Here is a 23487-nt window from a genome sequence, read left to right on the forward strand (position 1 = left end):
TTCCCTGCTAGCACCTTCTCTGTGCCTGTTCACATTGCTTCGCAGAATCGCTTTTGTGCAGAAAACAGTAACACTTGTTCAGAACGAAAGAAAGCATGAGCCCCAGATTTTATGTTGTCCTGGGGAGCTTGCAGAGCACTGGGGAAAGGCAGGCAGAGAATTCCCTGCTAGCACCTTCTCTGTGCCTGGGAAGCAGAAGTGTTCACATTGCTTCGCAGAATCGCTTTTGTGCAGAAAACACTAACACTTGTTCAGAACGAAAGAAAGCACAGAGCCCCAGATTTTATGTTGTCCTGGAGAGCTTGCAGAGCACTGGGGAAAGGCAGGCAGAGAATTCCCTGCTAGCACCTTCTCTGTGCCTGTTCACATTGCTTCGCAGAATCGCTTTTGTGCAGAAAACAGTAACACTTGTTCAGAAGGAAAGAAAGCACAGAGCCCCAGATTCTATGTTGTCCTGGAGAGCTTGCAGAGCACTGGGGAAAGGCAGGCAGAGAATTCCCTGCTAGCATCTTCTCTGTGCCTGCGAAGGAGAAGTGTTCCCATTGCTTTGCAGAATCGCTTTTGTGCAAGTGATACCAAACTGTGAGGTGCTGATGACTCTCTTGAAGGACAGGAGGCATTGCAGAGGGATCTAGATAGATTGGAGCACTGGGCAATCGTTAATGGGATGAAATTTAAGAAATGAAAATACCGGCTTCTGCACTTGGGAGGGCGCTACGGCAGGCACAATTATAATAGGGAGAGGAGTGGCTGGAGAGCATCCCTGCAGAAGGGGTCCAGGGGCACTGGCTGACAGCAGGCTCAGTGTGAGCCAGCAGCGTGCGCCCTGGCAGCCAAGAGCGGAAACCGCACCCTGGGGTGCATCAGCCACAGCATAAGCAGCCGGGCAAAAGAGGGGATTATCCTGCTGTGTTCAGCGTTGTTGCGGCCTCACCTTGAGTGCTGTGGTAGTTCTGGGCCCCACCATTTGAGAAGGCTGTGAAGGTCCTGGAATGTGTCCCGAGAAGGGCAAGCAAGCTGGTGAAAGGGCTGGAAGGACTATCCTGTGAGGAGCAGTGGGGGACTTTGGGTTTGTTTGGCTTGGTGAGAAGGAGGCTGAGGTGTGACCTCATTGTTCTCTAGAGCTTCCTGAGGAGGGGGAAGGGGAGGGGGAGGTGCTGATCTCTTCTCCCTGGTATCCAGGGCGAGGGTGTGTGGGAAAGGTTCAAAGCTGCGCCAGGGGAGGTTTAGGGCGGACATTAGGAAGCATTTGTTTGCCAAGAGGGAGGTCAAACACTGGAACAAAATTCCTGCAGAGGTGGTTGATGCCCCAAGCCTGTCAGTGTTTAAGAGGGCTCTGGACAATGCCCTTAACAACAGGCTTTAACTTTTGGTCAGCACTGAAGTGGTCACGCAGTGGGACTGGACAATCCTAGTAGGTTTCTTCCAGCTGAACTATACATTCCCTTCCCCATTTCCGATTTCCCTTCCCCACTTCCACTTCCCTCCCAGTGAGACGAACAGCAAGGAGACTGTCGCTTGCCTGAAATGTCAGGGCTTTTTGAGCTCCAAAACCACATTCAAGGACACGCATCACAAAGGTTACAAGGGCTAACAGGATTTTATTGTTTCAGAGCAGATGCTCACAAGCATTAACATGGTGCAGATGTGTAGCCAGGAGCAGGCTGATGCAGTCCTCGGTTTAGCTTGAAAAAAACATCACTTGAAGCCTGGCAAAGGCAAGTGAGAGCCACAGAAAGTCACAAATGCCCTGCGTCGTGTGGAGGGACAGATGCGTGGATATTATGGTTAAGAAAATATTAATCTTTGCCGGAAAAAGGAAAGCAGATAACTGACTGATGCACAGAGAAGGTGCTCTTGAGAGCAAACTGAAAAGTTTTAAGAATGTGACCTTTCTCCCTTTTTTTGGGAATGAACTATTTTCACATGAATTTCCATCCTGGCATCCAAAAACCACCTAAACATTCCTGCACCTAGTTTATAATTATTTTTATATTTTTATAATTACATTTTAATAATATTTATATTTTTATAATTTTATTTTTTATTATTATATTTTTTTGCTCTTTACTTTTTATTCTTTTGATTGGGCTTTTAAAATTATTTTTATCCTTAGTTTTGCTCTCGTGTTTCTACATCCTTTCTTTCAGACTGTAAGAAAGGACGATCATCAATGCCACATTTGATTTATATAATTTTTAGAATTATATTTGTATAATTCGATGTTTTAACTGTTTATATTTGTTTTAAAAGCTATTCCTATAACTATTTTATAACTATTTGAATGGCTATTTTTATTATTAATTTTCCTCTTTACTTTTTATTCTTTTAATTGGGCTTTTTAAAATTATTTTTATCCTTAGTTTTGCTCTCGTGTTTGTAAATCCTTTGTTTCGGACTCTAAGAAAGGACGATCATCAATGCCACATTTGACTTAAATAATTTCTAGAATTCTATTTTGATATTTCGATTTTATAGCTTTTTATATTTGTTTTTATAGGTATTCCTATAACTATTTTTATAACTATTTGAATGGCTATTTTTATTATCATTTTTGCTCTTTACTTGTTATTCTTTTAATTGGGCTTTTTAAATTATTTTTATCCTTAGTTTTGCTCTTGTGTTTCTAAATCCTTTGTTTCAGACTGTAAGAAAGGACTATCATCAATGCCACGTTTGATTTATATAATTTTTAGAATTCTATTTTTATAATTCGATTTCATAACTGTTTATATTTGTTTTTATAGGTATTCCTATAACGATTTTATAACTATTTGAATGGCTATTTTTATTATTAATTTTGCTCTTTATTTTTTTTTTAATTGGGCTTTTTAAATTATTTTTATCCTGTTTTGCTCTCGTGTTTCTAAATTCTTTGTTTCAGACTGTAAGAAAGGACGATCATCAATGCCACGTTTGACTTAAATAATTTCTAGAATTCTATTTTGATAATTCGATTTTATATCTTTTTATATTTGTTTCTATAGCTATTCCTATAACTATTTTTATAACTATTTGAATGGTTATTTTTAATATTATTTTTACTCTTTACTTTATATTCTTTTAATTGGGCTATTTTTATTATTTTTATCCTTAGTTTTGCTCTCATGTTTCTAAATTCTTTGTTTCAGACTGTAAGAAAGGACTATCATCAATGCCACCTTTGATTTATATAATTTCTAGAATTCTATTTTGATAATTCGATTTTATAGCTTTTTAGATTTGTTTTTATAGCTATTCCTATAATTATTTTATAACTATTTGAATGGCTATTTTTATTATTAATTTTGCTCTTTACTTTTATTCTTTTAATTGGGCTTTTAAAATTATTTTTATCCTTAATTTTGCTCTCGTGTTTCTAAATTCTTTGTTTCAGATTCTAAGAAAGGATGATCATCAATGCCTTGTTTGATTTATATAATTTTTTAGAATTCTATTAAGGTAATTCGATTTTATAGCTTTTTACATTTGTTTTTATAGCTTTTCCTATAACTATTTTATAACTATTTGGCTGTTTGTATTATTAATTTTGCTCTTTACTTTTATTCTTTTAATTGGGCTTTTAAAATTATTTTTATCCTTAGTTTTGCTCTCGTGTTTGTAAATCCTTTGTTTCGGACTCTAAGAAAGGACGATCATCAATGCCACATTTGACTTAAATAATTTCTAGAATTCTATTTTGATATTTCGATTTTATAGCTTTTTATATTTGTTTTTATAGGTATTCCTATAACTATTTTTATAACTATTTGAATGGCTATTTTTATTATCATTTTTGCTCTTTACTTGTTATTCTTTTAATTGGGCTTTTTAAATTATTTTTATCCTTAGTTTTGCTCTTGTGTTTCTAAATCCTTTGTTTCAGACTGTAAGAAAGGACTATCATCAATGCCACGTTTGATTTATATAATTTTTAGAATTCTATTTTTATAATTCGATTTCATAACTGTTTATATTTGTTTTTATAGGTATTCCTATAACGATTTTATAACTATTTGAATGGCTATTTTTATTATTAATTTTGCTCTTTATTTTTTTTTTAATTGGGCTTTTTAAATTATTTTTATCCTGTTTTGCTCTCGTGTTTCTAAATCCTTTGTTTCAGACTGTAAGAAAGGATGATCATCAATGCCACGTTTGACGTAAATAATTTCTAGAATTCTATTTTGATAATTCGATTTTATAGATTTTTATATTTGTTTTTATAGCTATTCCTATAACTATTTTATAACTATTTGAATGGCTATTTTTATTATTATTTTTGCTCTTTACTTTTTATTCTTTAATTGGGCTTTTTTTATATTATTTTTATCCTTAGTTTTGGTCTCGTGTTTCTAAATTGTTTCAGTCTGTAAGAAAGGACTATCATCAATGCTACCTTTGATTTATATAATTTCTAGAATTCTATTTTGATATTTCGATTTTATAGCTTTTTATATTTGTTTTTATAGCTATTCCTATAACTATTTTATAACTATTTGAATGGCTATTTTTTTATTAATTTTGCTCTTTACTTTTATTCTTTTAATTGGTCTTTTTAAATTATTTTTATCCGTAGTTTTGCTCTCGTGTTTCTAAATTCTTTGTTTCATTTTGATAATTCGATTTTATAGCTTTTTATATTTGTTTTTATAGCTATTCCTATAACTATTTTATAACTATTTGAATGGCTATTTTTATTATTAATTTTGCTCTTTTTATTCTTTTAATTGGGTTTTTACTATTTTTATCCTTAGTTTTGCTCTCGTGTTTCTAAATACTTTGTTTCAGACTGTAAGAAAGGGCTATCATCAATGCCACATTTGACTTAGGATGATAAAGTGGCAGCAAGAAAGCAGGCCAGGTATTCCCTGTTTCCTCAAGAGCGAGAATCTGCAGAATGAGGACCAGGACCAATGACACACTTTGAAAAGAGGAGGAGCAAGAAGGAGGTACGTGGTATTTTCCAAAGTATTACACTTGCCAACGCCAGTCGTACTTTCGGCCCTCCAAAACCTGCTCTGCTGTGCTTCTGGGCCAGGCATGGGAAGGAGAGCCAGGGCACGAGGGGTGTTTCTGGCTTGGTGGTGCCAGAGCCGCAGGCAAGGACGGAGCCAAAAGGACTCAGAGGAGCCCTGACAAGGGGCTGTGCTCAGTGCTACAGAGGACAAGCAGCAACCCCCGGGGGCCACCCTTGGGGCCCACCCTGGGAGTCTAGAAAGCTTCCTCCCCCCGGATGCGGGGCACGAGGGCCACCTTCATGGAGCAAGAGCAGCAGGCAACTGGCCAGCATGGCCCAAAGGACCCCTGGCCAGGGGCCGTGCTCAGCGCTGCAGAGGAAGGCAAAAAACCCCAGGGGACACCTGCTAGCGTACCGTGGGGGGAAAAAAGCCTTCCTCCCCGCAGCTGAAGGTCATGAGAGGCCATCTTCGTGGTGCACGAGCAGCAGGCAGTAAGCCAGCCAAAAGGGACCGGAGGAGCCCTGGCAAGTGGTCCTGCTCAGTGCTGCAGAGGAAGGCAAAAAACCCCCGGGGACCAGTGCCAATGTGCCCTGGGGGAAAATTCCTTCCTGACCCCAGAGTGCTGGCGATCGGCTATTCCCTGAGCAGGTGAGCAAGACCTGCCTCCTCATCCCACAGGCTGGTCACGCCTCCCAGGAGATGCCCAAGCCCTGTTCTCCCTCACCTTGGAGCCATCTCAGGGGCTTCCGAGAGTGGCCAAATGCCCCTGGTCAGATTGACCTTGGGGGCAAGAATCTTTCCTGTGCCTGTCTAGCGGGTGCTCCAAAGCACTGGGACCCCTGACAACATCCCTGCATCCCATTTCTTACGGCTGCGACGGCGAGCTCTGCAGTGCTCCTCAAGGCGGCATTCATTCCCTTCGGCTGGCCACGGCTCTCCAGCAGAAACGGCCTGATAGCCTAGGGCACATCCAGCGCTTGGTGGCTCTTCTCATCTCCTGAGGGGTTTGCATCTGTTCCCGGAAGGCTTGAAGCAGGATTTCCATCCGTCAGATGAGATTTGAAGGCGGCCCTGCCAGGAGCTGGCCTTGCAGCAGAGAACCTCCAGCATCCTCGAGCAGGTTCCAGCCTTCCTCCCTCAGCCCCCTCCCAGTAATCCCACCCTCTCCTCAAGGGCTTCCTCTCAGATGTCTTTGGGCTGCCCCTGGGGCAGCTCTGGCACAGCTGGACACTGGCAGGTGCCCCCTTTTATACTGCCCCGGGGCACTGCGACTGCTGCGTTGCCGGGGGTGACATTGTGACGTGGGGGCGGCATTGTGACGTGGGGGTGACTGACAGGGCCCCCCACGCACAGCCCCGCCCGCCCCCTCCGCCCAGCACCCTTCAGAGGAAGCCTTTGGGGTGCTGGCCCCGAGGCAGTCGCTGTGCCCAGGAGGCCCAGGGGCTGTCCCTGCCCTTGGTGGCCATGCACTGGGCACAGCTGAAACCGCCTGGAATGGTGGGGGGATGAAGTTACTGATGAGGTTATTCAGATGCAAAGGAGCTGCTTTTTTTGGTTTTCTTTTAAATTAATAAAAGCAACGATATAAACCAATCCTCTAGCACATGCCTGGTAATGAATCAGTCTGCAAAACTAGTGAAATGAGGGCGGAAAGCTGCCAGGCTATGTTGACTCAGTTAAAGAATCACAACATTTTGATGCCAGCCAGGTGTGAAGAGACAGGCCCTCGCCCCTGTCCAGACATGGCTCTGATGGAGCAGCAGGCAGAGTGAGGCTAGAGATGAGTTCCCTTGCCAGGAGTGCCCCCTCTGCAGAGGGCTGTTAGGAAGAAGACAGCCTGTCAGGAGCCAGGACTTCAAACCACATCTACTTTATCAGCTAAAACCTGCACTTTGAGTCACACTTGGAAACGAACCAGTTTCCAAGGCCGTGCATCTTAAGAGCATGCTTTCCTCTTTGCAAGGGCCCTGCAAGGCCAGGAGGTGCTGAAATAGCACATCCTGAAAGAATTTAACTCTGGCAGTACTAACTGCATTCCCAGACAGTGCTCAGTATCAATCGATCACTGCACTGACTGCCACATCCAAAAAGACAGGTCATATCGTTTAGAACAGACTAGAATAGACTGTTTCATGTGGAAGGGACGTACAGCGACCATCCAGTCCAACTGCTTGATCAATTCAGGGCTGACCAAAAGTTAAAACCTGTTGTTAAGGGCGTTGTCCAGATGCCTCTTAAACACTGACAAGCTTGGGGCATCAACCACCTCTCCAGGAATTTTGTTCCAGTGTTTGACCTCCCTCTTGGCAAACAAATGCTTCCTAATAACAGGACGTCTTGGCTCAACCGTTCATCTCCATCGAGGAGGCTGGTCCTAGCAGGGACGAAGGTCCCAGGTGGAGCTCAGTGCCTGCCAAACGCTCTTTCTGCTGGTGAGAAGCCCAGAGGTTGGCTAGGGGTACTTGGAATATCCCAAAGCGCTATCCCTAAAATTTCAGATTCAAACTCCAATTCAGATAAAACTTCAGATCTACCTTACTCCATGTTTTAAGACCTTTTATTTTAATCTTTTTAGCACTTGTCATTTATTCCTTCTTTCCATCTGTCCTGAGAACTGCAGATGATGTGGAGGATGTAGCTGTCGCTGTATTCTTCCACTTTGACAAATGTTGCTTAGTATTGCTGCTGCGGAATGAGAATCCTGGCCGGCTCCTCTGGGTCCAGGCGTTGTGTATGTGGGAATGATTTCTGGCAAGAGCATTTTGAGCACTGGCGCAGTAGCAGCTTTCCTGGTGGGAAAGGTTTCTTCTGCCCCTCCTGAGAGGTGAGCCGTGATTACCAGCAGGGGCTTGAGTTGGTTGACGGGAGGCGTGTTGGTGTCAATGAGTTGTCAGTCTTTGGAATAGAGAGGATGCCCATACGATTGACGGTGATCACACCACGCGCCGCCCGCCCCCCCCCGCCCCCCCCCCCCCCGCTAGGATTGACGCTGATCAAGCCACGCAACCAGAAGCCACCTGCAGTGACACAGGTCTGACTCCCTCCCCGCTGTCACACGAGGTCGTCTCGGCAGACACAAGGTCAGACGCTCCTGCGGGGAGCCAGGCTGCCTTGTTCGCAAAGCCCCGTCTCTCTCTCTCTCTGACTTGGTACTTAGAGAAAGACGTATTTGACCTTTTTAATTATGCTGAAAACTGTGAATTACTAAACTCTTAGTTTAGACGCATTAAGCGTTCTTTTGGGGCTAGAATGTGGTTTTCTAGATGTGATGCATTCTCATTTTCTCAAATTCTTGCAGAAGCATTTAGCCATGAGTTTTTCAAAATGAATTTTGCAGTTGTTCCAGGCCTTCCTTCACTCGAAAGAATGTATTTATGCGTCACCATTTAAAACTGCATCAGACCATCCTAGTTAAATCTACGTTTTAATAACTTTATTTATTGAAATGTTTTACAGGGTCAAACCTAATTTCTAGTAAGGAGAATTAATGGGTTTCGTTCAGTGAATGATGTCAGCATGCACAATATTATCAGTGTTTTTGAAGAAGGGATTGGTGACATGGTAATGTTAAATCACGCTTGTGACAGCAGAAACTCTGATTTCACAGGGGTGATGCCAGCATCATCCAGCAACTCGAGTCGCTTTAAAGGATCACATACAAGTCATTTGGCAAATGTTCTCTAATTTAACTGTATGTGTTAAAAATATGTTTTACTTTGAAATCCTTAGCCATCATGTTAAAAAACCCCTTCTATATTACCGGCTTCACTGTGTTACACTGAACTCAGGAGGACTGGGAAGAAAGCTTATCACAAATATACTAATGTGGATTCTTATCTCAGAATTTTTTTTGTATTTCCTTCTTAGATGTTTTTGAGACTTGAGAAAGTTTCTAAGTTTTGACATTTCACCCACCTAGTGGTGAAGGGATGGCAGTGGATGTAGTTCTTCTGGATTCTAGTAAAGGTTTTTGATAGTGTCCCTCATAGCATCCTTCTGGACAAGTTGTCCGACTGTGGGATGAGCAGGTTGATGGTGCACTGGGTGAAGAACTGGTTGAAGGGCAGAGCTCAAAGCCTTGTAGTGACTGAGGCTACATCTGGTTGGAGACAAGCCACCATCGGCGTTCCTCAGGATTCAGTCCTAGGGCCAGCTCTGTTCAGTATTTTATCAATGATCTCACTGGAGGAGTTGAATGTACCACTGGCAAGTTTGCCAGTGATACCAAACTGGGAGGTGCTGATGACTCTCTTGAAGGACAGGAGGCCTTGCAGAGGGATCTAGATAGATTGGAGCACTGGGCAATCATTAATGGGATGAAATTTAAGAAATGAAAATACCGGCTTCTGCACTTGGGAGGGCACTATGTCAGGCACAAGCATAATGGGGAGAGGAGTGGCTGGAGAGCATCCCTGCAGAAAGGGATGCAGGGGCGCTGGCTGACAGCAGGCTCAGTGTGAGCCAGCAGTGTGAGCCGAGCAGCACGGGCCGGCTCCCGCCACCCCCATCCATCTCCTCAGCCTTGTAGGCCACCACCTTCCACCCCCTGCAGAGCTCGTATTTCAGCACCCGACCGCTGCCTCCCGCTCAGCCACCACTGGACCCCTCCGCCATGCTGCAGAGCACCCCTGCGCAGTGTGGAGGACTCCTGCACTTGCCCCAGCCCCGGCGCCACCGGCCCCGCACCCTGGTCTGCTCTGGGTTTACTCCAAAGCAAGCAGGTTTAGTCCAAAACCAACGGTTTAGTCCAAAACTAGCGTGGTTATTGCAAAGGGAAGGGGGTTAGTCCAGAGCAACCGTTGTAGCAGTAACTGCGCCCTCAGGTCACGCCCCAACAGCTGCGGCCTTGAGCCCAAGGGGCTCCTGGGGGGGCACAGCTCACCTGTGAGGGGGAAGGCCCCGGAGGTAGTAGACCCAGGAGACACCCCCTGCCCCAGTGCAGGACACCACCATCTTGCGGGTGACGGGGGCTGTGCCAGGGGTCAGGCCACCCTCGAAGGAGATGGAGAGGGAGGTGGTCTGCTTGGAGCGCAAGCTCTCGGGGGCCCTGAGGGTGAAGGCCAGGTGCTCCACCCGGTACTGGAAGGCCATGGGCTGCAGGAAGATGTTCTTGAAGGGGATGGAGGTGCTGTCATCAGCCTGGATGGGGGAGGGGCCCTGGGACTTGGGGGGAGGGCCAGGCCCAAGAGGGGGATGCTGTATTCCCCACCAAGCAGGGAGGAGAGCTGCAGTGTGGCCCTGGCTTCACCCAGCTGGCAGGGCTCGAAGGTCACATCCATGCTCACCTCCGAGCCTCCCGGGTTGGCAGGGGACACGCCGATGGTTTTCGTCAGGAAGCCGGCGCAGTTGGTCTGCACAGGGGAGAGAAGAGACCATGGAGGGGGCGGGTCACAAAAGCAGATCCAGCACCTCAGGAAGAAACAGAAGGTCCCCACCGTCACATTGTCTAGGGTCCCTGTCCCTTGCCTGTCACTGCGCCTGTCCCCCCCACCACTTGCCAGTGAGGAATGGCCATCAGGAGTGTCCAAACGTGCCCAGCAGGGACAACCCTGCACCCAAGTTCTGGAGGACCTTAAACCCCAGCCCTGGCAGTAACGGGGAAGTCTTGCATGGGCCACGGAACCTGCAAGAGCAGCTCCAGAAAGGGCAGCAGAGAACATCTGCAAGTGAAGACAGGCCGGCTGGGGACAAGCCCAGCATTGGTGGGGAGACCCGCAGGCTCATGTGGCCACCCCAGCTCAGCCAGGCCAAGCTAGAGGGGTAGGATCCCTTGACAGAGAGGGCTGATGCTGGCCAGACAAGCTGCCTCCCAGCAAGGGCCCAGGGCAGGCTGGGGTCACCTGGAGTGGTAGTTGGTCTTCTGCTGGGCGTAATTCATTATTTTGGTGGTCATGGTCTGACTAGAGCCCAGTGTGGTGCAGAAGTAGAGGGGCTTCTCCGGCCCACTCATGGTGGCTTTCAGGTGCAGATTGTAATAGAAAGAGCCCAAGCTGCTGCTCCGGAGCACCAGGCACCCGGTGCTCTCACCCACTTTCACAGGCTGATACTCAAAGACAAGATCATCCTGGGAGGAACCAAAGGAGAAGCCACTGAGTCAGGCAGAGATGGGGAAAGCAGGGCCTGCAACAGGGGAAATCGGTCCCTGGTGTGCTCCAGCAGTGCTGGAAGGCAGCCCAGCACCCTCCCTTGCTCCAGGTCCCTCTCTCTGGGGCAGAGCCTTGCTACATCTGGGGGACAGTTCACTCGGGGGACCGTCCCCAACAGCTCAGAGCCCTCCAGCACTATCCCAGAAGCTTCCCACCCTAAAATGCCCCTCTACTCCCCCAGGGCAAAAAACACCTATCGATCGAGGCTGCAAACTCCCTGCCAGTGGGGTGAGGCATGCCCTGCAGCCACTCTAAACTGAAAATACCCACACTAAATACAGAGCCTGTGGCACAAGGACCCGCCCTGTGAGGCCTGATGGAAACATCTCAGAAGGGGTAGCATGGCAGACTCCACCAGCGCAGGGCGATTCCCACTAGGCATCTTCTTACACTCTGCTTCCCCTCCAGATTATTAGTAGGTGGGAGCTGTCACCCTTGGGAAGAAGCCCCAGATGGTTCATGCAGGGCGTCACCCCTCAGGACCACCCACTCCCAGAAAGGCTGCAGGAGAGGAGAGCACACTGCATGAGCTTTGCTCCTACCTCCGACTGCGCAGGAACAGTGAAATGTGGGGGAACACTGATGTCGGGCACTTTGCAACGTACAGCAAACGTCACCGGGACAGGCAGAGGGTTGTCCACCTTGACGGTGGCAGACACTCTCTGCCCAACAGCACCGGTCACTTCAAGAGTGCTGATGGGTCCTGAAGCAGTGGCCTTGAAAGTCACCATGTAGAACAAGTACTCCTTGGTCACCTTGTTGAGGAAGGTCACCTGAATCGGAGAAAAAGGGCAGCGCTGGTCATTCTGCACATAAAAATATACCAGCTGTGCTGAAGCCAGCCTCAAGAGCACCAAGCTCAGCACCCTGCTTCCAAGAACGGCTGTAAGCAGCCACCGAGGAAGAGTGCGAGGATGGGGAAAGCGTGTGAGGTATTTCTACTTGATACTCTCCCGACTGCCCATTGATTCCAGCTCACCAGTGTCCTGGTCCACCTGTGCTTAGCAGCCCCCGGTGGGACCCTCACAGAGACTGACAGGTGAGTGGGGGGTGTGGAGAGATGCCTGCTGTTCAGTACCCACCCAGGACACCTACAGTCCCACCAGTGGGCACGGGGAGGTATGAGAGCAGGCGTGTAGCTTCTCAGGAAGTCAACAGCTCCTTGGAAGGCCCCACAGCCCCATGTCCACACTTACCATTGCGTTAAAGACTGCTTCCTTGTAGGAGAGGAAGGTGAGCTTGTAGTCCTTCTTGGCAGAGCCTGGCACATCAATGTATTCCAGCCCCTGCAGCACAGAACTGCTTTCCAGGTTTTCTGGTTTGAGCATGTCTACCACCACGAGGAACCTGTGGGTGAGAAGAATGCAGTGAAGGTCAACAGGAAGGACTCCCACAGGACACCCCTCATGGTGGGGTACAACCCAGCCCCTCTCTTCCTCAATGCCCCCGAGGGAGCCAGCTCTCATCTGCCTGGGAGGAAAGCCCTCCAGGACGGGTCTGCGTAGGCAGAACATGGCCAGTGTGATCCCAGACACCTACAGGCAGAAATAGCCAAGGAGAGTGAAAAGCTTGCAGGAAGGAGCTTCCAGGCAGTGGGAAGCTCTTCCTTGCACCACTGCAGGGATTGCTGATGGGATGAGACTTCCTGGGCTAGAGTCACCACTGTGTGGCCTGTTCAGCCAGTTGGAGACAGGGATGAGCTCAGTGTAGGAAGTCCTACATGGCACCTGCTGGAAATGGTCCCTGAACACTTTGGGGTCTCAGCAGTCCCTTGCAGGAGATAGTACAAGCCTGTCCCATCTGGCAATGGGAAATAGAGGGAGTCCTAGAGACAAGAAATAGGGTAAGTGAGCTCGCCTGCTCTCTGCCTGGACCAGTTACTGGCTCTTCAGCACACCTGGACAGTCCCATGTCTCAGGCTGCCACCTGAGCAGCTTTGGGCAGGTCCAGCTGGCAGACCTGTGACCGCAGCCCCGTGTCTTTCGCCGGTGGAGATGGCATCGTCGTACCCACTGGGGCTGGCGCAGTGACAGGACACGGGCAGCATGTCTGGGCAGAGCAAGCTCACAGCGGCCCTGCAGCAGAGCTGCTCTGACCATCCTAACACCCCTTTCCCTGGGCACATCAGCTGCCAGCCCTGTGCTCGTGCAGGGACAGCTGTGCTAAGGGGGTGGCAGTCCCTGCTAAGCTCGACTGCCCCAGCATTACTGCCTGTCAGCTGGCACGGCAGGGTCCCACCAGCCAGGGTGAGCCATGGAAAGTTCATATCCAGTCCTCATCTGGGGTGCCAGTGGGTCACAGCCACCTACCCTGGGGCATCTCCTCTGCCTCCAGAGCAGCTGAAAACTGTGGGACTCTTCATGCAGGGCTGTATGTTAAAGAGATGCTGAGCATGTCCAACCCCACAGGGCACGGATCTGCTGAGCACCCTGGAGATTGTGCCCACAAGTCTCCAGCCTCCACTCAGGCCTAAATTCTGGTGTGGGAGAAGGTCAGCTGGAGTGGGACAAGGACCCCAGCAGCTCCAGCACCCCAGAGCCCTTCTGCACTGACCCCCTTGATTTAAGAGCTTGCCCCTGGTCTGCCCATGCGACCAGAGGGGCCAGTCACCCCCATCTGCCCAGTCCCAGACCTGCAGGAAGGGCTCTTTCCAAAGCTCCTGAAGGAGATGTCAAGAGAGATCTCAGTGTCATTTCCCACCTGGCTGCTCATGGCCGGGGGGGGCACTGAGAAATGGCAAGGCAGCTTCTCCCCTCTAGTTCCCTGTGTGCTGCAAAAGGGCCCCAGCAGGGCAGTGCAGGCAGAATGGTCATGCCCAGGGCGTGGGGAGCCTGTGCAGCCCATAGGGCTGAGCACAGGGGTCTCTGAGCCCCCCTGGGCTGCACAGGCAACGACCAGGAGCTGCACAAAACAAACTTCATTTCCTGGACCATCAGACAGCCTGGCTTTTTAGGTTAGCTGCTCCAGTACGTTTAGTGGTCAGTCCAGACCTCCCACCTGAACTTCCCTTACACCTGGCCTCTAGCCACCAAGAAACCCAGTTTCCAACATAGGATCTCAGGATAATTTCTGTTCATAGGGGACCTCTGAAGGTCATCTCGTCCAACCTCCTGCCCAAAGCAATGAGGGTCATGCTCTGAGGGTCAGCGTGCTGGCACAGCTCACATACCTGATGCTTCTTGTTCTCAGAGCTCATGGTTAGGGGTTCGTAAGTGATCGTGTAGGGCTTGTGGAAAAATTCAGGCCCCTTCCAGTGTTGCCCCTCAATGACGCCTTGCACAGTGCAAGTCCTTATTGTTCGGGTTGGACAGGAGGATGGTCTGACTGTGCTTCTCGCGCATGGCACACGTGAAAGTCAGCGTCTGCAACAGAGGAGCACAGAGGCTGCTTGGTCACAGCGAGGAACCCTTTCCACTCTGACTAGCTTTATGCACAGGGAGAGGCTTTTCCTTGTCGTATACCAAATTTCCATTTGAGCATAGATCTTGGCGTAAATCAAATTGTTGGTTCTTAGAGAAGGAAGAGGAATGAGTCTTTTGCATGCTGGGTGAAGGGGGCTGCTGCCTCCCTAGGAGGGGAGAAAGAAAACTGAAAGCCCTGGAAGGATCTCTCTCCTGTGCAAGGACAAGTCCTGCAGCCGCGCAGTCCCTTCGTGGGCAGGCTGACGAGCAGTTCCTGATTCTCTCTTGGGAGCAAGAGCCAACACCTCCCAGCTGCATGCTCCTGCAAGGCCTGTAAGGGCCAGGAGTCCTTCACGTGGCATCCCTGTTCCCCAGGAGCTGGATGCAGATGCCTTGTCCGCTCCTAGTGCTGAATGCCCTCCCCCGCCCCGACAGGGAGGAAAAATGTGGGTGCCGGTGCCATATTGTGGCTATAGATGGGTGGCTCTGGGGGACGTGGGGGGGGTCTCAGAAAAGCCCTGCAGGGTGTCCCCACGGCAAAGGTGCTGCAGGGCAGAGCCAGGACAGCTGAGGTACTCGCTGGAGGAACAGCACCTTTAATAGGTGAGGAAGGCAACTACAGGGCTCACAGATTTTGGGAACCCTGCCCAGGGGTTTTCTCAGCTCTCTAGGACACCCAGGCAGGATGACAGGCAGGAGTGACTCTATGCCTGTAAGATTCCTCTAGTTCCTGCCCTGGGAGAGATGTGGTGCAAATGGTGGGGTAAGGGGGCACCTGTCCTGTCTCTGTTCCAGTTACCTCTTTGGACACAGGGGTCTCCATGCAGCATCCTGCCAGCGTAAGCTGGAGCGGCTCACTGCCCTCGATGAAGCACTGCAGGCCCTCGCACTGGATAGCACAGCTCAGCTTAGAGGGGCAGAAGGTCACAACGAAGGGAACGTCCATTCCTGGGAAGATGTAACCCTTTGTGGGGCTGATGCAGAAATCTGGCTTGAAGCTCTTGATGTCCCACTTAAACCTTGCCAAGGAAAGCACAAGGACAGAAAGGAACGATTAACAACCGGGAGGCTGCGAACACAACGTGCCATTTCTAATTCTCTTGTGGGCTTTTCCACAGCATCTCAGGCAGGGTGCTGAGCCACCTGGCACTAAGGCTTCAGGTTGGGCAGGACTCAGCTGCACCCATCCGTAAACAAGCTTTTGGTTGTACCCCTTGCTAAGTTCCAGGGCCTGACTGCACAGCCTTGGCTGCACAACTCCCCACTGGAATGGAAAAGCAGACGACAACTCTCTGGGCAAGCTACAGCTCCATCCAACCCTCACCCAAGCTCTCGGCCACCAGAGAGGACAGGGCTTTGCATTACTTGACTCCTATGTCGTCCGTGTTCTGCATGGTGAGGTGCCAGGATGTGTAGCTCTGCTGCACCACCACTCCGAAGCTGAGGTGTTCCTGGTCCAAGCTCACGTGGGTGCCCTGGCAGGAGCCCCGCACCATGAAGAGGGAACGCACCAGGCCACTGCACTCCAACATCACTTCTTCGGTGAACGGCTGGATGCAGCACTTTGGGGAGAAGATCACTTCCACTTTACAGGTCTCTCCTTTGGGCTTCAGGCTTAGTTCATTGGTGGGCTTCAAGCAGAGAACCTGCCCAAAGAAATGAGTGGAGACTACTTCATCGGGCAACCGAGCTGTGAATCCTCCATAGAGTCTTCCCATTCCTGTTCTGTTCCCATCAACATTGCCCCAGTCCTACTCATTCCCAGGTACACATCCTCAGCTACCAAAGGAATTTTCCTGTGATGTGTGCATCCAGCCACGGTGAGCTGGACTACGTCTTCCAAAGTAATTTCACTTGAGCTCCAGGAGAGCCATAACTCTTGGTCTTTAAAGATTACATTTCCATACCTAATACATCCTAACATATGTGTCTGAAACAGGTGAGGAATGGTACCTTCTTCTCACTTCTGGCTATGAGGGGAGTCCTGACACCTGGCTCAGATGAGGCACTCACACTGCCCAGCAGGGAGGACAGGACAGCACACAACTGTAATTAGCTACTAGCTCCCCCCAGAGCAGCTCACAGCTACCTGCAGGCATCCCTGGAGGCACAGCAAAGCGCTCTCCAGTGAAGAAAGGGGCCTTCCTGCAGCTCTGGCATGGTTGACTTGAGACTGAGCTTAAAAGTGAGAGGAGCAGCACTGTTGTTGGCTATGGTGACAATCTTCTTCACCATCTGTCCGATGGAGAGGGCTCCCAGCTTCACCACCTTTCCTTGTGGTTCCACATGAAGTGCTAAGGCTTGGACCATAGGCCCAAGCCAGAGTTGACCTATAGATGAATCCTGTATATTTTATAACCATTGTGCTAACAGGTATTATACTAAGTTATAACAAACCACCTATTCTGATATAAAGGGTGGAAGTGTTGAAGCCTGAGCAACAGGCCCTGAACCAAAACTGTTAACTCAGTATGTAATCATTAATGAAATATGCATGGAGGATGGAGCTATCTTGGATGTATCTTTCCCTTCCTTTGTATATGAATAGAATAACAGAGTCATGGAGGCAGGTGCCTGTCCTCGAGGCCTGATGTGAGACCTTGTGCATAATCCGATCCGATAAGCAGAGAAATTCCCTTAGTTTCTTCCTTGAGCCCTGGCCAGGCTCTGGGGGGGAACCTAATGTGAAATTTAAACCAGATATTTCCACTTAAAACAAAGGTGCCAGCTATTCTGGCTTGCTGATTTTTAGGTATATAAGGCTGGACCCGCTCACAGTGACTTTGGGTCCCTCACCTATGGGTGGACGCACTGCGTAGGATTTCCCACTCGCCGGGACAGGCTCAACAAATCCTCGCTGCACCCGGGGCTGCCCAGCGCCTGCAGGTCTGGATGGTGGGAACGGGTGCAAGTGGTGATGGATCTTTCTTAATCACTATTCTCTCTCTCAGGTAGTAATGATTTCATGCATTACCCTGTATTTTCCTATTTGTTTAAATGCACTATTCTGTCTTTTCTTACTGTATGTTTTCTGTATTATTCTGTTATATTATTTAGTTATTTCTAGTAAAATATGCCTGCTCTTTTCACTCTGGTGTCTGAGTTTAATTGATATCCCTAATCAGCAAAACACCACAACGTCAACCTAAGGCAGGAGAAATTAATATAAAGCAAAAGGAAAGAAGGAGAAAAGGTTTTCTGACACCCTTGTGGCAGAAAACTAAAACATGGTAGGCTGGGGAAGAGACGAGGAAAACGAGCGAGAAAGCTGTGCCCGCGGCCTGTGCCACCTGGGGTTTTAAGATTTGGATTTCATCTCACCTTCATTTCCGTGCCCCTTCCTCGGACCTCAATAGTTTGCTGGCAAAGACCGTTGATTTCAAAAGGGATGAGCTCATGGTAAGACGCAATCTCTCTGGGATAGAAAGTGATGGGCACCGCCACTGTCCCTCCTGGGCGTAGGACGTACCCTGGGAAGTCCACATGGAGGTGTGAGGTGCTGGTGAACAAGCAGCTCAGACTGGCAGAAAGCACAGCTGAGAGGAGCAGAGGTGTCACAAGGCTGTGTGTGCAACATCAGGGCTACTTAGGGCTCTCCTGTCTCCTCTCCCTGCGTCCTCAGGATGTCACCCACAGTGCTCATGAAGACATGGAGCAGGCACATGCTAAGCAAGGGCCGAAGGAGTGTGTGGAGAAGGCCTACCTCACATCCTTATCTGGCTGGTTCGTGATGATGAGGCTCTGATGGGAAGGTGCCATTCCAGCATAGTAGATGAAGCAGGTTCCAAAGTTGAGTCTGGTAGTGGAGAAGTGGACAGTGGGCACTACCACAGTGGCCAGGAACACGCAGGTAAACCCTTGTTGATCTGGCGAGGAGAAAGACAGCATAAGCCCACTGAAGAGATGGGAACTACAACTGCAAACACCGAGGAAGAGGATGGGGGGCAGCTGGCTGCACTGACAATAAGGAAAAGCAAGTGCCAAAAGACTCCAGAATGGCAATAGAAGGTAGAAGGCTTGGTCCAAGAGGGAATGGGTTTTTGGAGAGTCGTGGCCCTGCTTTGTGCAGCCACATGCTGAGCTGTGCGGCCACATGCTGGCAGGACCTTTCTGCACGGTGGGACCAGCGCAGCAGAGGCCTGGCAAGGAGAAACAGCTCCATCTCCACACACATCTAGGACCCCCCCAGATTAGGGGCAGAGGGGGCCTGGGGGATATGCCCTGCCACAAAAGTGCTGCCCAAAGTCATCCTGGGTAAGCACTTATTAAAATACTCCATTCAGAAGCTGTCAGGCTCTTTATTTCTGCAACAGGAGCCTCTTTGCCTTGTTCAGGCTCTTCAGTGACAGAGCTCACCCCTAGCTCTGGGCTCCTGCTGCCAAGCTGCTGCGTAGGAGGTGAAGGTCCCGTATTAAACCCTCGTGCCTCACCTGAAGCGTCAGCTCTACGTCTTTTAAAGAGCACATCCTCTGTGGGTGAAAAGCCAGCTGGGTCTCTGCTTTCCCCTTCGCCTGCAAGACTGTCTGAGGGGTGACAGTAAGGACCTGCTTACAGGCTGCGGGGCCACTCAGTTCCCACGAGAAGGTGAAGCTGAACTTGCTGTTATTGTGGATGCTAAAGAGATGCTGGACATTCTTGTTCAGCTGTACCTGCAGGGAAAAGCAGTGAGGACTGGGGGTTAGAGCACATGCAAAGTGTCAGCTGGCCCAGCAAGTGCTCCTCCCTAATGTGCTCCTGCATTTTTCATATTCAGCTAATGACCTGTATGAAAGATCAATCTCCCTCCCTCCAGAGACCCATAAATGAAGAAAAACATTCCCTTGTGTTCAAACATCTCTGTGAAGCTCCTGGTTCAGGCCCAACGTTGCAGGCCTTTGTGGGGCAAATGGTTCAGGGAAGCAGTGCTGCTCACCTCCTTGAAATCAATGACGTTGATCTCCTGTGCACTGAGCTCCGTGACACAGCCGTCGCTGTCCTCACACCTGACAGACGTGTGCACGCTATAGCCGGTGGCCTTGATATTCAAGGAGAGGGGCTGGGTCTTCCTCTTGACATCGCACTTGAGGCTGAAGACCGCCTCTCCTTCTAGCGTTGGTGTGAAGAAGACTGTAATGGGAAACCTGGCGAGAGAAGACCCTTTTTGCTCCATTTGCCATCTCTTGGCTTTCCTGGCCACACGTTGCCTGCTCTATGGGAGAGCAGCTGTGCAATGGCCCTGGTGAGGCCCCAGGCCTGGGAGAAAGCAGGAGCAGCACTCTGCCTTTCCAGGGCCTTCCACTATGGAGCAAGCCCTGGTCAGCCCTGCTTAGGGTACGATGATCCCATGCAATGAAATGCCAGAGGATACAACAACAAGGCATCAAACCCTGAGCTAACGCTGACCTTACTGCCCTGTCCACGTGCTACAGGGCACCACCGGGTCGAGACCCCGCTTCTGTCCCAGACACAAAGGAGGGCACTCATGGAGACCCCCAGTCTCTCTGATCTATATGACAAGGGTAAGTAACATCCTCTTTGCCAAGAGGAGTCGTCCAGCTCCCGTGACAGCAGCACAGCGTGGGTGCCACCAAACTGCCTCTTTGTAATTTTTGTGGGTAATTTCTGGGTATGTGATCAAAACCAAACAAACTACAGAGATTTAAGGAATTACCACTTCTCAGGTGAGCCACAGTAACTGATGCAGGATGCTTTCTTGCACTCTGTGGCAAGCCAAAATTCAGCATCTTTTAAGACACAGCAAAGCTGCCTGGAGCTAATGTGTTCTCCTTACACCCTGGCAGGCTGGGAGTGGGCACAGGGACATCCATGATGGATCAGCAAATGAGTTGGTGACTGCTTATACCGCTTGAACTCACGATCACGTCTGAGCACAAATCATGGCTGCAGTTTACAAGAAAAGAGCATCTGCTTTCTGACAGGTGATCCTGCAAAACACAGCTAGTCGCCTAAGCCTGTTGCTGTCCCCCATGACGGGCTCAAATGCTGCCTGCAGTGCTGCTTCTGTGCTTTGTTGCTTTTGGCCCTGCACCGACCGCGCATGGTGGGCTTTCTCGCTAAAGGAACACAGGGAAGAGAGGAGACCTTGCCCACTTAGAGCTGCTGGCTCAGGGGTCACAGGGGTAATACCCCCAAACATGCTTTTGTCACCAAAACTAGAAGATCCAAAGCCTGAATTTCTGCACCCACCTCTGCTTGCTTCCCTGGCTGGATGCGACCTCTCTCTGTGTGGCAGAAGGCGGCCACCTGTTCTGGTGGGGCTTCAGGGTCTTGGCAAGTCCACTGGAAGGAATACGTGGAACTGGATGGGTTCATAACCATGAAGGTCCTGGGAACACAAAGCAAAAAGGACTACTAAGGTGGTGCTGGGACATTAGTGACTCTGTCCTGCAGCAGACATCAGGCACTGCCCGTCCTCGACACTACCCGGAAGGAGTTATTTGGTACAGTGGAACAAGATTGGGAGCACAAACATTTCATCTGCTTTATAAGGGCCCTGTCTGTTTCCTGGGTGGCTACAGATTAACGTCTATTGACAAAGAAATTCGCAAGGATATAGCCAAAGTCTTGCATGCTAAAACGATAAGATCAAGCGAAAATGGTAAAATCAAGTCCAGTCAGACTCCTTTGGAAGATGGTACTCTTGGTTGTGGTTGCAGCCTTCATTGACCATGTCTGACTGGTATCTCAAAAGAGCAAGAATGTCCCAAGGATGCTCTTCAAAGGGACGAAGGTTGTACTGGCCCTATTGCACAAGCTGGGGTTACGTGGTCGTCCCAGACTGACCCATACCTTATTGAAGAAAGGGACAAAGAGAACAAAAAATGGGCCAGTTGGACTTCAGTGACCACCTTGTGCCAGGTCCAAAACAGACTCATGGCCAAGGGTCAGCAGATCAGAGACAAGGCACAAATGTGCCCTGAGGCTTGGAAGAGCAGCTGGAGAGGTCTCTGGTTAAGAAGGGTGACCAGGAGACGGTCATCAGGAGAAGCCATGTCCACACACTTACCTGCTGTGCCTGCCACGCACTCCAATTGCCTCAAACTCAATCACTCTTGTGTTGAGATCTAACGTTGCCCCCTTTGGTCCCTGCAACTCTGGTACACGCCTTTTTGCAGTGATGTAGTCAGAGTCTTCCAGCTCAAAGTGGCAAAGTGACATCAGGCTTCTCCCCTTCACAGCCACCTCCGGGCCCTTCTGATTTGGCCTCAGGTTAGGAATACTAGAAAGAAAGGGACCAGTATTAGCCAGACTAACATTTCCAGCCAGCCAGCTGCTTGTTTATCTCCTTGTGCAGCACAGTGTTGCATCCTCTCTCCATGCAAGCACCGATCAGCAAATCAAACAGAACTGCACTCCCCACCAGAGGCAGTGGAGGTGAAATGGCAGAAACACAGAGACTGACTGCAGCACACAGGTTTCTAGGTAGATAAGGTGGCCATGCTTGTCTGATAAGAAAGCATAGCTAGGGACTAGCTGGCCCCTTGACAGCCTTTCTGGATCTCTCGTTCCAGATTTTGGAACCCTCCGGAAGCTTAGTATTTCATACAGTGTCTTGTCCCAGTGTCTCCATACCTGCTTCTACCAAGGCTGGATGATAATTTGCCTTTGCTCCTGTATGTTGGTTGTTTCTGCTGCCTCACTGGGGCTGGCTGTCCCCAGGTCTGCACTCCCACCCACCCCAATCACAGGCAATACCACAACTACCCAGCAGTAGCACGAGTTGAAAAGTGCCTGGATGCTTCCTACCTGCAGAGCATACGGCTCTCAAAGTCCCCCACGTACACCAGAGAGAACTTCATCTACAAGAGCTGCTCCTGTCCTGCAGGGATGGTGCTGCTGCGGGGCTTGACAGAGAACAGTGAGGAGGCACTGACGGTGTTCAGAGACGAGCTCAGGGAGGAAGAGACCTGCTCCAGAGCGCGGCCCAGCTGGCTCGAACAGCGGCTAGACTGGAGCTTCACAGAGGCACCAGAAGTGGAGGCGAGGAAACCCCCTGCAGTAAAGGAAGAGGTTATAGCATGACATCTTCTTTCAAGGAGAAAATCCTTTGTTCCCAGCAACTCTGCCTCCTGCTGCAGGTGGACAGAAGGGAGCTGGGATGCACTTGGAGCACCTCTGGCCAAGGGTTTTCAGCAGGACTCCCAGTGAAGCAAAGGGAAAGTGTATGTTAGCAAATTCAACAGGCCCAGGACTGAAGTCAACTGCTTCACTCCAGTCTGTTAAACTCTCTCCATCTCCAGGACTGGGGACCTAATGCAAACTTCTGCAGAATGGTTTCTGGCCAGCTTTCATTCCCGAATCATGTCCAGGAACTAACAGTAGAGATGTGTGTGTGTTACAGCACCTGGATAAATTTCTGGGCATCATTTCATGTCCCAGTACAGCCAGCCTCAGAATCACAGAATCATCTAGATTGGAAAAGACCTTGAAGATCATCCAGTCCAACCGTTAACCTAGCACTGACAGTTCCCAACTACATCATATTCCTAAGCGCTATGTCGACTCTACTCTTAAACACCTCCAGGGATGGGAACTCCACCACCTCCCTGGCAGCCCATTCCAACGCCCAACAACCCCTTCTGGAAAGAAATACTTCCTAATATCTAGTCTAAACCTTCCCTGGTGCAACTTGAGGCCATTCCCTCTTGTCCTATTGTCTATGACTTGGTTAAAGAGACTCATCCCCAGTTCTCTGCAACCTTCTTTCAGGGAGTTGTAGAGGGTGATGAGGTCTCCCCTCAGCCTCCTCTTCTCCAGACTAAACAACCCCAGTTCCCTCAGCCGCTCCTCGTACGACATGTGCTCCAGACCCTTCACCAGCTTCGTTGCCCTTCTCTGGACACGCTCTGCTGACGTGGAAGTCCCGGACACAACTTATACGACCAATTTGATCAAGTTGATGCCACTTTATTACAGGATACACATCAATTTATACACTATCAGAAGCTTCACGCAGCGCTATCTTCTTGTTAATAGGCTAAAGCTACTTGTTCACTCGCC

The 23487-nt window shown here is 49.4% G+C and overlaps 2 protein-coding genes and 1 pseudogene across 2 annotated transcripts; all 3 read right to left on the reverse strand.

Moving 5' to 3' along the window:
* Positions 1 to 9750: 9750 nt before the first annotated feature.
* On the reverse strand, positions 9751 to 15849 carry LOC141919112 (hydrocephalus-inducing protein-like; annotated as a pseudogene).
* LOC141919113 (hydrocephalus-inducing protein homolog) lies at positions 15849 to 18338 on the reverse strand. Its single transcript, XM_074814088.1, has 3 exons — positions 18191 to 18338; positions 17809 to 17957; positions 15849 to 16133 (listed from the first exon to the last, which is right to left on the reverse strand). Exons 2-3 carry the CDS (start codon positions 17812 to 17814, stop codon positions 15849 to 15851), a joined length of 291 nt encoding a protein of 96 aa, XP_074670189.1. The 5' UTR covers positions 17815 to 17957; positions 18191 to 18338.
* On the reverse strand, positions 17882 to 22286 carry LOC141919114 (hydrocephalus-inducing protein homolog). Its single transcript, XM_074814089.1, has 10 exons — positions 22234 to 22286; positions 21494 to 21706; positions 20674 to 20812; positions 20520 to 20540; positions 20343 to 20411; positions 19875 to 19921; positions 19400 to 19607; positions 18918 to 19136; positions 18191 to 18444; positions 17882 to 18023 (listed from the first exon to the last, which is right to left on the reverse strand). Exons 1-10 carry the CDS (start codon positions 22284 to 22286, stop codon positions 17882 to 17884), a joined length of 1365 nt encoding a protein of 454 aa, XP_074670190.1.
* Between the last annotated feature and the right edge of the window lie 1201 nt (positions 22287 to 23487).

Source organism: Strix aluco, unplaced genomic scaffold (genome assembly GCF_031877795.1).
Source record: "Strix aluco isolate bStrAlu1 unplaced genomic scaffold, bStrAlu1.hap1 HAP1_SCAFFOLD_51, whole genome shotgun sequence".
Classification (NCBI taxonomy): domain Eukaryota; kingdom Metazoa; phylum Chordata; class Aves; order Strigiformes; family Strigidae; genus Strix; species Strix aluco.